This window comes from Python bivittatus, unplaced genomic scaffold (assembly GCF_059951505.1).
Source record: "Python bivittatus isolate LINGU-HERP-01145 unplaced genomic scaffold, Pbiv_v1 ctg000480_np1212, whole genome shotgun sequence".
Lineage (NCBI taxonomy): Eukaryota > Metazoa > Chordata > Lepidosauria > Squamata > Pythonidae > Python > Python bivittatus.
In genome coordinates, this window is record NW_028277075.1 from 69,247,009 (window position 1) to 69,261,453 (window position 14,445).

The 14,445-nt window shown below is 39.4% G+C and overlaps 1 protein-coding gene across 2 annotated transcripts in view; it reads left to right on the forward strand.

Moving 5' to 3' along the window:
- The window catches only part of SYT7 (synaptotagmin 7), a 236,344-nt gene that overhangs the window by 123,837 nt on the left and 98,062 nt on the right, over nt 1–14,445 (forward strand). For both annotated transcript variants that reach the window (XM_088146197.1, XM_025165022.2), the window contains exon 2: nt 6,338–6,441. In XM_088146197.1, coding sequence (XP_088002323.1) covers nt 6,338–6,441 — 104 coding nt within the window. The remainder of the gene's footprint in view (nt 1–6,337; nt 6,442–14,445) is intronic.

The window sequence follows — 14,445 nt, forward strand, 5'->3', positions numbered from 1 at the left end:
AGGGACTATAAAGGTCTCAAGGATTAATAAACATAGAGTGCTGCCGAGGGGTCCATATTCAACTGACATTTCTAGATGGAGCAGAAATGGAAGCTTTTGCCTTGTCTCCTAAATTGGGTGGGCATCTTAAGCTGTGTGGTTGGCAGCAATATGAACCTAACACTGCCTTTCATAAGTAATACAGATACCTTTTTCCTGTACTATAAAAGGAAAATATGACTTATGAGGCAAACCACATACTAATGCACTGTATTTCATTATCCTTTACTTTTAATTTCAATCATATTTCTGCTGTTGTACAATATCTTTTGTGCTGGCTAACCTATCAACCCTAGTAATTTAACAATCTGCAAAAAACCCCAAAAGCTTCATGTTAATATTGTGATAGTTTTAATCTAGTGAACAGTTGCATGTATGCAGTACCTCGCTTTGTTTTGCATTTCTTTCATTTGCTGTGTGTCAGATGTTTTTAGACTGATAGATAATAGAAAGCTTTTAGAAACCCAGGCTCTTTAGTAAACAAAGAGGATTCGTTCCCCAAAGATTTCAAAGAGGAGTATCTAAAGGCCATTCCAAAGTATTGTTTATTGTGCAATAAATGTTCAATTGTTTGGGAGATCCAGATGTTCTTTCCAAATGTAGCACAGCTGCTACATATGTGGAAAAATTATCTTGTTACTGAATTAGCATTGCACTATTTTATTTCTGAGATCCTTGAAATTTATATTATGGACCTGGCAATGGTCCAGAAATGGCCAACTGAAATGATAGAAAGGTTGGAACAATTATGTACAAGGAAATGTTACAATGTTTTGCCATTTTAGCTTGAAAAGAAAAAAAAGAACAAAAGAGGGCATAAAATAGATACATAATGTAAAGAATGGTGTGGGAGAAGCTGTAGAGAAATGCAGATATAACCTTGACAAAGGTACTCAGGAGCCATTAAGGACATAAAAGACAACTCAGTCCTGGGAAACAGGAAGGTGTGAGAAAGAAACTTAAAATAACCCTGCTTTGATTATGTTGGGTGTAAGAGGAGGCAGCCGGAATATTCTTTTATTATACCCTACAACAGACCTCCACAACTCATAGGGGGAAAGAGTCACATTGATAAATTAAAAATAATGCAAGCCATAAAAGAATAGTTGTTGCACTGAGCTGCTTGGTGACTAGCAGCATCGTGGCAATGAGGGAGCTGGCAGCGTCAGAGAGGCACTGAAGGCTCTCAGAAGCGTGTCTTCCGGGCAGTGATGGCAGATCCAGATTTACTGAATTTTCACAAAACAGCAGGCCGCACAAGGCTGCTTGGCAGGTTGCGTGTTGTGCAGGCCTGTCCTACAACAATAAAATAGCATTCTTGTAATCCTTGCAATGTCTGTTTCCTGACCTAGGCTATCTCAAAGAGCTGACAGAAGCTGACTAGGAAACTGATCTCTTTCCCTCACTGTTTTAAAAGTGGGATCATCTAAAGAAGCGGGATTTGGTAGGACAGATACATCTTCACACAGCATAGAGTTAAACTATTGAATTAAGTTTGTCATGGTTGTCATGAATTTAGATTGCTTTAAGGGAGAATGGACAAATTCTTTATGGAGGATACAGCTGTCAGTGGCTACTAGTCGTGGTGGCTATGGGGCGGTAGCATGTCGCGGAATAGCAGGGGGAGAAGGCTGTTGTCCTCAGGTCCTACTTGCAGGCAATCAAATTAGTGTGACAAATCCAAGCCTAATACCAGTCATTTATATCAGTGAAGTGTGCCCACTGCAATTGTTCTAATCAGTGGTAAAACAAAAGGTGAACAGAGGAAAAGAGGAGTCAGATAAACGAGAGAGGACTTTCGGCATTTCTTTCTTGTATTGTTTTTATATATGTGCAAACCAGCTTGAATTTTAATAAGTGCCTGTCTCCTCCACAGGTTAATGACATGGTGCGGAGATACCTTTTGCTACTCGGTACATATTTGCTTCTACTGCAGTTAATTGGGCCTCCTCATACTCATATCAGCAAAATGTTGGAATACTCAGTTTGTTCTGGTTATGATATTCATTATTTTTCAGACCTCTGCTTGTCCCTCTTATTCTCTCTTTATAAAATCCAGATCCTTAACTATCATAATCCTTCCATTCCAGCTCATATAAAGTGATTGCAATGTCTGGCTGTTTCTGATGCCCTTCCAGGCATTTCTTTCCTTTCCTGGCAGTGTTTTCCTAACATTTAAATTATCGCATGGGAATCAAGGGCTGTACCCATAGCCCCACAGTTACAGAGGGCCAGTTCCTTTATCATCACAATGGCACAGATGTTGCTGAAGACAATGACTCCCTTATTCTTCTGTTCCATGTCACTTTAGTAATATGACACAAGTTCCATGGGATCATCTGCTTAGAGACCACCGTTTCGAAGTGGTACAGAAATGTAATAAATATTAGATAACTTCCCACAGCAGGATTAGCATCAATTAGAGATGCATTTAACAATTTGATTATAGCTTCACACTGTGATCCCAGCTTGCATAGATTATCCAAAAAAAGAGGTTGAGCTGATCCACAGTTTTTCAGAACAGTCATGACAGAGAAGTAGAAAATGAACTGATACAACCCCCCCAATATGTATATGTATATGTATGTATGTATATATATATATCTGAAATCTGAGAAATGGGTGAGGTGAAACTGTTAAGAGGTGACAAGAAAAACAACATGGAGATAATGAATCAATATAGTCTCTATTAACTGTGTCTCTGTAAAATTAGTAAGGAGAGCTCTTCCTTTACTAGAACACAACCAATACAATTTACAGAAGAAAGCTTTTTTTTAAAAAAAGTGCTGCTATTGCAAAACTTTCTGTGGCTTCATTTAATTTATTTATATTGGGGAAAGTTGCTACATCAGGATGTGCTTTCAATTTGATGGTGGTTATAATCAATCTGGGGGCCTGCAGGCTAGGGGGTGACTCTAAATACAGGTAGTCCCCGGGTTAAGAATGCCCAGTTTATAGATGACCCATAGTTAAGAACAGAGCTTATTGTAGCAAAATTTGAGTTAAATAACCATTATTCAAGGTAAATACACGATGGTTCAAGTTAATCGCACAATACTACTTATACAGTATTATATAATATACAGTATTATATAATGATACTGTTCCGGCTTATGTACAAATTGGACTTAAGGACAGACCTTGGGAATGGAACTCATTCTTAAACTGGGGACTACTTGGATATTAAAAGCCATGTGCTTTTCTAATGAGAGGTGGGGGGGCGGGGGAGATTTAGTACTTGTTGTCCCTAGTCAGTCTCGGCTGCTTCTTTAGGGCGCTACTTTTGCTCAGTTGTGTAGTCTTTCGTTCATGGTCCCGCTGTCTTTTCGTTCAGTTTGTTTGCAGCTCACTGAATGCTAGCTTTGAAATGTAGATATATCCCTCAAGGAAGCTAGTGCAGTTAACCTATTTTCTCCTTATTTTGTTGCCTTTGTTAAAATAAAAATCCTTTCCTTTTTTTGTTATTTCAGTAAAGCAAAATAATAACCTCTAGTTCTATTGCTCATACTAGCACCACAGACTAAAACACCTGCTAACTCTGGTTAAGAGGGAAAACAGGAACCATTTACTTATGTTTGGTCCTAGCAAAGATCTTCTGCTCCATCCAAATTCAGGGGTGGGAGTGGCATTTCTCCTTCAAGAGCAGGGGAGGCCATGTCACTATCTGTCTGGGTAGAACCATTTCACCTAGGGCAGGCACCAGGAACCCAGAGAAAGGGGCAGGAGGACAGCAGTCCTAGAAAGGGATCCGACAAGCTTGCATTGCTCATTTGTAACAGTCACACCTCTTCTTTCTCCAGCAGCTATGATGTATCTTCATGGGCAGTCCTCTATCATCAGCCCAGATAATTAGATATTCTGTTTATTAGTGCAAGATCCCTAGAGCAAATAAAAGGACTGAACTTTGTATTTTTGCTTGGTGATATAGCCACACTGGTCTATATAGTCACACTGTAACATTTATTATTACATATGCTTGGATTAGCCTTCTGCTTTTTCTTCCATCTCCTGTGCTTTAGTGAAGAAATCCATTGGATTTTTCATGATAATGCTCACCCTCTTCCACAAGAGGTTACTGTTAATTTAAGACACAGTGCTACATCTTCTCAATCAGTATTACCTTGAATTTATTGAATTTCACTGTCTTTTCTCTTGATTTATTGCTTGGTTGCTCTAAATTTTCCCTAGTTGTTTATACCAGGAAAATAATAATGAAATAAATATGTTGAATTATAGCCTGTTAAACAAAATGTTACACAGTACATGCTTTGTCCTGCTTCTCATCTGTTGCCTTCCATTTATCTTCCTCTGCTAAATGTGGGCTGAATCATGATATCTTGCATACCTGTATATTTGATGGAGTGCACGTTTAAGTGGAGGCCTGTGTGTGGAATTAAAGTTGTGCTAAGCTACCAAAAACATCTGAGCCATATATATCTTGTGAAGGTAGCCAAATCATCTGCCTGCCTTACCTAGCTCTAAACCACTGGGACTCTTCCATGTGAATTGTAATTAAAGCATTCCCTAGTTTCAACATTGTCATACTTTTCTAGGTCGAGGCCACTATTTTAGAATATGAATTCATTTTCCTGAGCTCTAATTAGAACCTGTGCTATTTAAATTCTAGATCACACATGGACAACCCACAGCTTAACAGCCTGCTCTCTCTCTCTGGGCTGTTTGAGAGAACCTCAAATATTTTTCTCTACTACCCACTTCATCAGCAGTGAAGAACAGATCTATTTCCCCACTACTACAAAAACAACAGCCCTTATTCAGGATCCTTTGCTCCAATATCTATAAATATTGGGAATAAAAATAGCAATATAACATGAATCCAAGGAGTGAAATTGTGGGGTTAAATCCCATCTCCTTCTCAACTATCTTGAGGGGTGTAACAGAGAGAAAATGATGCATGTAACTCTTCTGCAGTAGGGGGAAGATTTGCACATTATTTCTCTGGATAATCCAAACCCAAACAACTGTTAAATACAGATTTCATCAACCAAACATCATCTCCCCCCCGCCCCCACTTTACTTTTCTTTTTAGTTTGTGAGAGAGGAGCAGTTCTTAACAGTTGCTGGATCTGTACTTTTTTTTTTTTAATGCAGTGTTCTGTTGCTGTGATAATTGTTCTATGGAGAGTCGTGCAGCTGGAGTGCCATGAAAACTGAAAGCATACTAATGATAATCTATGGTTGGTTCTGGGTGCTGCATTGCAATAAGGCTTGCCCTGTACATGTTAGGGACACGTGCTAAATCTCTCCATTACCAGCCCAAACAGCAGAGCCTCAGTCCCTGGTCTCATCTCCCCAGTCTGAGACCTCACTTGGCAGTGGAACTGCCAAGGTTTCATAGTTGTTTTTCTTCTTTTCCACTCCTTCACCAGGGTGGAATTAGAGCAAAGTTTTAGAAAATTATTGGATGAACCAGATATTTCTTTAGTTTAGGAGGAAATACAGTGATACCTCGGGATACGAACGCCTCTGCTTGCGAATTTTTCGGGTTACGACCAGCTCCGGCCCCAAAATTTTACCTCAGTTTGCGAACTCCGCCTCGGGGTACGAGCCATTTTCCGCCCATGCCACGTGGTCCGCGGCCATTTTCTGCCCGTGCCACGTGGTCCGCGGCTGTTTTTCCGGCCCTGCCGCGTGGTCCGCAGCCGTTTTCACGCCGCGCCGGGCTGTTTTCGTGCCGCGCCGCGCCGGGCCGTTTTCGCGCCGCGCTGCACCCGGCCATTTTCGCGCCGCACCACGCCGCTTTCCGTGTGGTCCGTGGACGCCAGAACGGATTAACGGTAATTACATTGAACCTTATGGGAAATTGCCTCGGGTTGCGACCAAATTCGGGCGGAGGGCGGAACGGATTAACCGGATTTACATTGAACCCTATGGGGAAATTTGCCTCGGGGTGCGACCAAATTCAGAGGGCGGAACGGATTAACCGGATTTACATTGAACCCTATGGGGAAATTTCCTTCGGGTTACGACCAACTCGGGATACGCCCAGAGTCACGGAACGGATTAAGTTCGTATCCCGAGGTACCACTGTAGTACTAAGCCCAGTAGAAATCCTGCAAAAATAGAACAAGACCAAGAAAACTAGGAACCCCAGGCATGCTGATCCATACATAGAGAAGGAACTGTTCATCAGGCTGTTAGCTAGCATCCTTTCCCTTTTATAGAGATTGCTGAGAGGTGGGAAGCAAAGACAGGTAGAGAATTTAAAAGGACAGGACAGGAATGAGAAATCATTGCTCAGGTTAAGATGGCTAACTTGTGGGCTTTCTCTTCTCAGGGACACCCTCCCGTGATGTCCTTCTGGTCTCAGTCATCATCACCATCAGCCTTAGTGTCACCATTGTCCTGTGTGGAATTTGCCAGTGGTGTCAGCGCAAACTGGTAAGTTGTAATTATGTATGATCAGTCACATAAAAGAGGAAGCACCAGAGAGGTGGGAAAAGAAGTGGTTGTTTTTTCCTTGGCAAACTTTCTATTTAAAAGCATGGAGATCTCAGTGAAATTATGAAATAAGCTGTAGAAGCTATGAAAGAACATCCTTCTGGGGAGCAGGTAGTAGTTTAATTACAAATAATAGCAAGCTGATGATCATGGGATATAATGCCACCAATTAAAATGGGTCTATATATTTATTTTAATCACACTAACTGAAGATCAAGAATTATAGGGGAAGTGTCAAAACCAAGCACTAGATTGGAAAGGAAGCAGAGGTGGAAAGAGACAAACAGGTGAATATCAAAGGGATATCTGTTCTTCAATGATAGAACAGCATGGGATTAACAGATCAGAGCTGGTCCAAGACATTATGCTGTTTCATCCTACCACCCAAATCAAGGTGCATATTGATGAAGGCTAACCATGTTATTTGGGCAAATGAACCAGAAAATGCACCTCTCCCCATACGTTGCAGTAAAAATATAGTAATAATAAATAATTATTTGTTGGGGTTCTCTTTTTTCATGATACGCTAACATCTGCTGCTTAAAATAGTAATCTTATTCAGCACAATGGGATGATGCTGAAAAAGAGCATGAACTGAGGTTGTGGAAGATATCAGACCTGGGCATCTGGTGGCTTCCTTCCTTATGCAAATATACCTGAAGACAAAGACAGAGGATGCACGTGCTAAGCCAAGAGTAATGAATGGAGACATCTGTCCTTAATGCTTCTTTTTTATCAAATGCAGTGACCTATCCAAGGCTCATAGCTATATAAAGGGGCATCATGGAGTTTTAAGCTGTTTAATTCTTTCCCTTCCAGTCCTCTTCCATTGAAAAATGGTACTCTTTCAAAGCTATATGGGGGTGGGTGGAGGGATAACTCCTCTACTGTAAAAGTGAAGTTCAGGGAAAGGGGGAAAAGAAACAACTAGCTAATTAGGGATTTTCTGCTCTGTAGCCTTAAGCTGCTTAACTCCCATGTGTAAATAAGTCAGCTGGATAAAGCTGACTTAATAAATCCCTTTACAGGTATCAATTTATCCTTTGATTTGGCCATAGTGATGGGCTGATGTCCTTTCTGGACATGTTTTCTATGGCCCTTGATTGGTGGATTCCCCTGCTTCATTACCCCTCCCACCTATGCCAGAAAAGTAATTGCCAATTTCTTTTCTGTCCATCATGAGCAGGTCTTTGAGGCATATGGTTTCCATTGATAGACCTTTTATATGAATCCCCTCATACTTGACACCTTGAGTTCTTGTTTTCATCAACTACCATGGCTGCTAAGTGAAACATCACATGACCATGCCAGACTTACAACCTCAATTCCACTTTGGTCATTAACCAAATCACCATGGTCATTAAGTGAGACATCACATGACTGCAGCTTATGATTTCACTTCAGTGTTCTCCATTATTTCTGCTTGTTGGAGGCTGGTTGTGAAGCATGTGAATGACAATCATGTGACTGCAGGATGCTGCAACAATCATAAATGTGTGCAGGTTGCAAAGTGCCTGAATGGTGATCACGTGACCTCAGGACACTGCAGCAGTCATAAATGCGAGGATTGGTTGCTGAGCTGTTTTTTTTTTTAACCATCATAACTTCAAATGGTTGCTAAATAAGGCAGTCAGTAAGTGAGGACTACCTGTAGTGGAAAGTAGCAGGAGAGTTCTCAATTGCTCATTAGTCAAACCTGAAACAAAACAATGACACTAATCTCACACACAGGAATTAGAGTTAACCACTTTTAGCATTATAAAAACATACATGTGGTACTAAAGAGTTCTTCCTTTAGAATTTATTTATTTATTTAAATAATGGGGGACTCTGAGCGGCTCACAACACATTAAAACAATAAATAAATATACAATTAAAACCTATAGCAATTCACATTTACAAACATAAAAGGGAAAAAATCCAGGAGGCCGATGGTTCAAGGCAGCAATGCCAGGCCACTAAGGGACTAGCCAACCCCACACTTGATGATCCCCCTCCTCGCCCCAGGCCAGATGGTAGAGCCAGGTCTTCAAATCCCTCCGAAAGGCCAGGAGTGAGGGGGCCAATCTCACCTCCAGGGGCAAGATATTCCTGACTTTATCAGGGCAGGGATATGCTATCAGTTTATTATATTTCTTCGAAGTGGCCAAATGAACTTTAAACAGCTCAGTATGGGAAAACAAAACAGACTACAGTACATTGAGGCTTGCAACAGCATCATATAGAGGAGTGCAGAGATAACTTGTTGAAGGAATGCAAGATCCATTAAAGGAGGCGAAGCAAAAACCTAGCCCTGGGAAAGGGGAAAACATGAGAAAGAAACTTAAAGAATCCTGCCTTGATTCTGTTTGGTGTAAGAGGAGACAAAAGGGGAAACTACAGGCTTTCTGTTATTTTATTTCTGTTGTTACACCCTACAGCTATACTCTGTAATCCTTGCAGTGTCTGTTTCCTATCCTACCTTGAAGGGCTGACACATGATTGCAGCTGTGTCTATGGGATGGTCCCAAGCATGTTCAGTTTGGTTCATGTCTGGACATTAACTTGGGAATTCCTATATATGCCATCTTATATTCTGTGGCAGACAAAAGATGTAAATAAATAAGTATTTAGCATTTTGTTTAATCCAGATTTGGGACATACATGGAGGAAACTCGATTAATGTAGTCTTGAAGGACATCCTGGCCCTGTCTTTGAAAGTGTCCTTTCTAGGCAATGCCTTAAAATGATATTGTATATAATCTGCAGACGGTCCATGTCTCTTTCATCAAAGTTGCATATCGGTTGACTCTTTCATTCCCATGCACACCAGCCACAATCTTTTGCACCTGCACACATATCGTTTTCTTTGCAGCAGAAAGCCCTGTTATTGCTGTTGTGAACGCTGTTTAAAATAGATACGTGTCACAATACAAGTACAGCAGAGGTACACAGACTGCAGGGTCAAGGCTGCATGTGATCCTCATAAGCCCAGATTCTCAGCGTTCCTCCAGAAATGGCTGGCAGATGGGCATTTTCAGTGCAACAGAATAGGAGACATATTAAATGCATAAGAGATAACCATATTAACAGTAATTAATATAATTTCCTTTAAATTAAATACAGTATAGGTTTTTTTCCTGGCATACCACTTCTTCTGATATACCTATTTTTTGGAGGAAGGCCAATGTCAAGCTTTTCAAGATCTTGCTCTGCCTCTTGCCCTAAATAGGTTGTATGATGAACTGGTGGTATGCTGATGGAGGTGTATTTAGTATCAGATATCACACATCCACTCTCCTTGATGTTCATTACATATTTGTTTGTTTTATTTGTTTAATGCTATCTTTAAAAGTTGCAGTTGTCAATAGTTACAGAATTTCCCCATGTTACAGCTTTGTGACCTTTTAAAAAGGCCTTAGAAACTGTCCCAATGTACTACTTCAAGAAAGAGTAGTTATCTACCAATTCCCCAACATTTCATTTGTATTTTATTTGCTATGGTTCATTTTTATTAAAATTTTATTCATTTTTTATACGTATAGCCATTTCACTGACCTAAGACACTATTGAAAGAGTCAGGAAAACTGGAATGCATGTCTAACCTCATTTATGTTTAATTAAAAAGAAGGAAGGGGACAACATTATCCCGTTATAAGAAGACTGTAAAAGCTTCCTTTATTTCTCTCTTTCATTAAATTTAGAATAAATTGCTTGTTGGGGCATTACTTAATGGGCGCTTATCCACCATTGCTGTAATGTGGCACATTTCTCACATTTGTATTGACCTCTGCTCAAGGTTCCCCCTGGCTGCACGCAAAATCCATGTGGGGTACCCTAGGCCACCCAATGAGGATGTGAAGTCTTTTCTCACCTGTTTATTACATCACTCTTCCCCTATGGGGTGTCCTCCAGCCAAGCTAGATTGTAACTCCTATAATTCTATTCAGCAAGCTATTCATGGTAGCTGGGAATTATAACCTGGAGGGTCACAGGTTAGTGAAAGTTTCATTAAACTATCTTGGTAGCTCCCTGTTATGGCAACATTTACTGGTCCTCCAAATAAAGCTTTCTGGAAGCTGACAAATCTTCACATTCCAGGATAAAAGCTATCTGCAGTAGCAGGGATGTGCTGCCACTTTGCTAACAAAGGGATCTCCAGTCATAGATGGGGGAGAGACAGAAGTCATTACTTGATAGTCCAGAAAAATAAAGACACCGTGTTTCTCTCACTTTTTCTTTCCTGGTATTCTTCTGGAACCAAGACAGAAAGAGTGATTGACACCACCTGGTAACAACACATTAGCCTGCCTTCTCTCAGGTCTTTCTGAACTACTGTCCCTTCCAGGCATCCCTTACTTGGGACTGAGCTACCACCCTCATGGTGCTTGCATTCCATTCTTCATCCTGGCAAACCTCATCAGGCTGCCATGAGCAGATCCTTCCTCAGCACTCCTCTTCACATTGTCTCGGCATCTCCATGGTTATACTGTAATGTGTTTTTTTTTTAAGTGGTTCTAACACGCACACGCCCCCACAAATTTAACAATGGATTCCCACAAACTCCTTCCATCATGCTCTTGAGCAGAAGTGAAGGGAAAAGGCATAAGAGACTCAAATAATGAGGAAAGTGAAGAATTTATATCTTTTCAGGAGTCTGTATTTGCAGATAACTTTGCAGATGCTGACATTTCTGGGATTCACATTTACTGTTACAGATGAAGATTGGAAAAGCAAAACCATAGCAATTCAGATGCTGTGCAGGTGCATAGTCATGATCTGAATCTTTTCACAACTTCAAAATCTTTGCCTTATTCCCATATTTGCAATCTAAGTAAAGCTTTGATTAGATATTGTGACCCAACGTGCACATAGATTTGTTCAATTTGCTACCTCTCAAAGCAGCAGAGAGATAATATGGTATGTGCCCTCTGAGCATCTTATGTCTTATGACACAATAAAAGCTACAAAAATTATTTAGCATAAACTTTATGACTTGTCCACTTCATTAGATTTTTGAAGTATTATACCAAGTTCAGACACACACACACACATGGCAATGGGAAATGGAATTCAGGAAGTACAGATGTTGAAACTTAAATATATGTAGGATTTCTGAGCTCCCTCTCTAAGCAGTGTTGATGACAAAAAAAAATTCCTAGTTTTTGAAAGACATAAAAAAGATCCAGGTGTTTTTATTTGATGTCCTGTCCAACCTATTCATTCAATTCAATTTAGACACCACCCAACTCCCAACTGATTCCCCATTTTATAAGCCTGTATAGTAGCTCATAGTAGCCTTTTTAGAGAAATATTTCTGCAACTTGGGTTATGTTATGGTAACTGCATCTTGGATGTTCATCATCTAAGGCCTTGACCACAACATCTACTCACTGGAATGTTCCACTTCAGTATGTTTCCTTGCTTGTCTTTTTCAGAGTTAACAGTTAGTTATACTTTATTCAATTGAATAAGCTTTGAAAAATGCACAAGATTTTTCCAGTCTCCAGGGAATCGAGGCAGCCGACCAAGATTCCAACTCTGTAGAGGAGCCAGCTGGTATTTGGTTTCCAACATTTGTAATAGATAGCTTTAAATGGATGTATATTGTTAGCTCTAATTTCATGTTCAGAAAAATTATTGCTTAGAAATAGAACATTTAATTTTTGGTGAGATGTTTCTCTTCCTAATTGTGGCACTTAATAAATGAGTAGGTTCACCATGTAATCCTGAAATTGGTGAACATATTAATCTATCCCTCATTTATCAGTTTTCTTCTCTGGGCAAATACATGTCCTCTACATGCAATGAATTACTTCAACAAAATGGAGATTCTAGGCTAAATCTGATGAGGTAGTAACCAATATATGTGTTTAAACCTATATATATGCAGTCGCATAGAAAACTGAATAGGAAGGTGTCCAACAGAAGACCAAAAGCAGCACATAAGAGAGGAATGGTAAATCTTTCTCCAGTCTGCAGATTACACCCACACAAAAAGAGAGAGGGAATCTGTCTCCAGATCTCATTCCCCTTCTGTTCTACCAGAAGCCTGGATGAGAAAAAAAAAAATAGGGTAATGGTGTAAGGAGCTACTCATGGGGGGTGAGATTTGATGGTCCTCTCCTTTGCACCTCTTTTTTTTTTAAAAATGTTTGCCTCCTTTGCCTTTAGCGATTATTTTTTTACTCTAAAAAAATGTGTGTGAGTGGGTAAACCTGCTGTTAGAAAAGTACTTTCATGTATATACTAAAATCTAATACAAACTAAACTTAAAGAAAGAAAAGATAATAGAGAGCAGGAGTAAAAAGTGCAAGGAAAAAGAAAGAAAAGAGAGGGGGGGAAGTAAGAATATAATAAAGAGAAAAGAAATAAATAAAAAACTAACTTCCAGTCTTCATCACAAGAAGTATAAACAAATTTAGTAACTCTTCACCCTCTCTAAAGTTACAAACATTTATCTCTTCATCCCATATCCCATCTCTTATCTATAAACAAATCCATAAAACATCATTTTTCAGTCCTGGTGTCAGCAGAAAGTCCCCAAAGGGTAGCCAGAAATAACAACATATCTTGTTTTAACCTTGATCAAATAAACCAACTTTACATTCTTTCCTTTTACTTCTAACAGTCTTAATCTTTAGTTTGTTCAAATATTGTCATAGGATTTGATTTTTCTTCATTTCTTCTTTGTCCCATCACACAGAGTTCTTCAAGGCTTTAACAGGCCTCTTTTGTAAATCCTGTAGGAAAAAATTATCCAGGTCACTCTCTTTGTTTGTTATTTCTATTTCTTTTTTAAATTTTAGTCAGTTTCTTTTGTAGATCCAGTGAAACATCCTTTTCCAAATCATTCTCTTGGCCTGTCAGTTGTAAATCCTCTTTTAATACCATCTCTATCTTGTCAGATAAAATTTGTTCTACATCTGTCATTTTTTCAATAACATCTTTTGGACATAGTCTATCTATAGAAGCAGACATCATTACCGACATTGTTGAAATTGTGGCTACTATTTTCTGATTCCATTCTTCAAAAGTCTCCTTTAGTATTTTTATTGTCATAATGTTTTGCATCATCTTATAGGCCTGTATATCTTTCCTCTACCTAAAATCTTTACTATTTCCCATGAAAAGCTGTTTGTACTTTATAATTAATTCCAAAATCTTACTGTAAAAGTTTCAATATTCCAATTTTATATGGACCCTTAGTCTGTTTATAACTTTCTAAGATCAAAACCTTATTTAGCTTTTTGCTGTTTATTTCAGTTTCTTTAAATTCTTAAGTTTATGATTAAAATCTTCTTTCATTCAGGATGAAAGGCAAATTCACCCGGCATTTTCAAACTTGTTGTTCTGAAGGTCTCTAATAGCTTAGTTAACGAGCAATTTCCAAAAGTGATAAGAAAGTGAGATTTGCAAACTTAGTGTCCTTTAAAAGTCTCCCCCATGGTTGTGAGCAAGATGGCTAATCTGTCATCTCCCAGCACTCAAACCCATGGAAAACAGCTGCCCTGCAGTCTCCTCACAAGGAGCAGCCATCTGGAGCATTTGTGGGTGATCTCCCATCCTCTCCTTATCTGGAGATGTTCCAGAGAACTGGTCTACTCACTGGTTCCTTGGCCTTTGCCGCAGTCATCAGCACTGTTTTCACAGAGCCATTTTCAGTATACCATACCTCCCCCGGAAGACTCAGAAAAGTACTTGTTTCCATAAAAAGCGGGAAGTTGGGGGGAGTTAGACATAAGGAATCAAAAACTCATCATTCACTTCTCCTGTTGGTATGGTCCCAAGTTTGATGTTATCAGCAATATTGATTCCCTTTGCAGAATGCATTTCATGCTAATAATAGTGTACTGTGCATTGATATAATCTAATGCCACAAAATGTGGCCAGTGTGAAATTTGAGTTAAAAAAAACTTCTGAAGATAAGTCGGCAATTTCAATGTTTAATCGTAGCCATTTTAA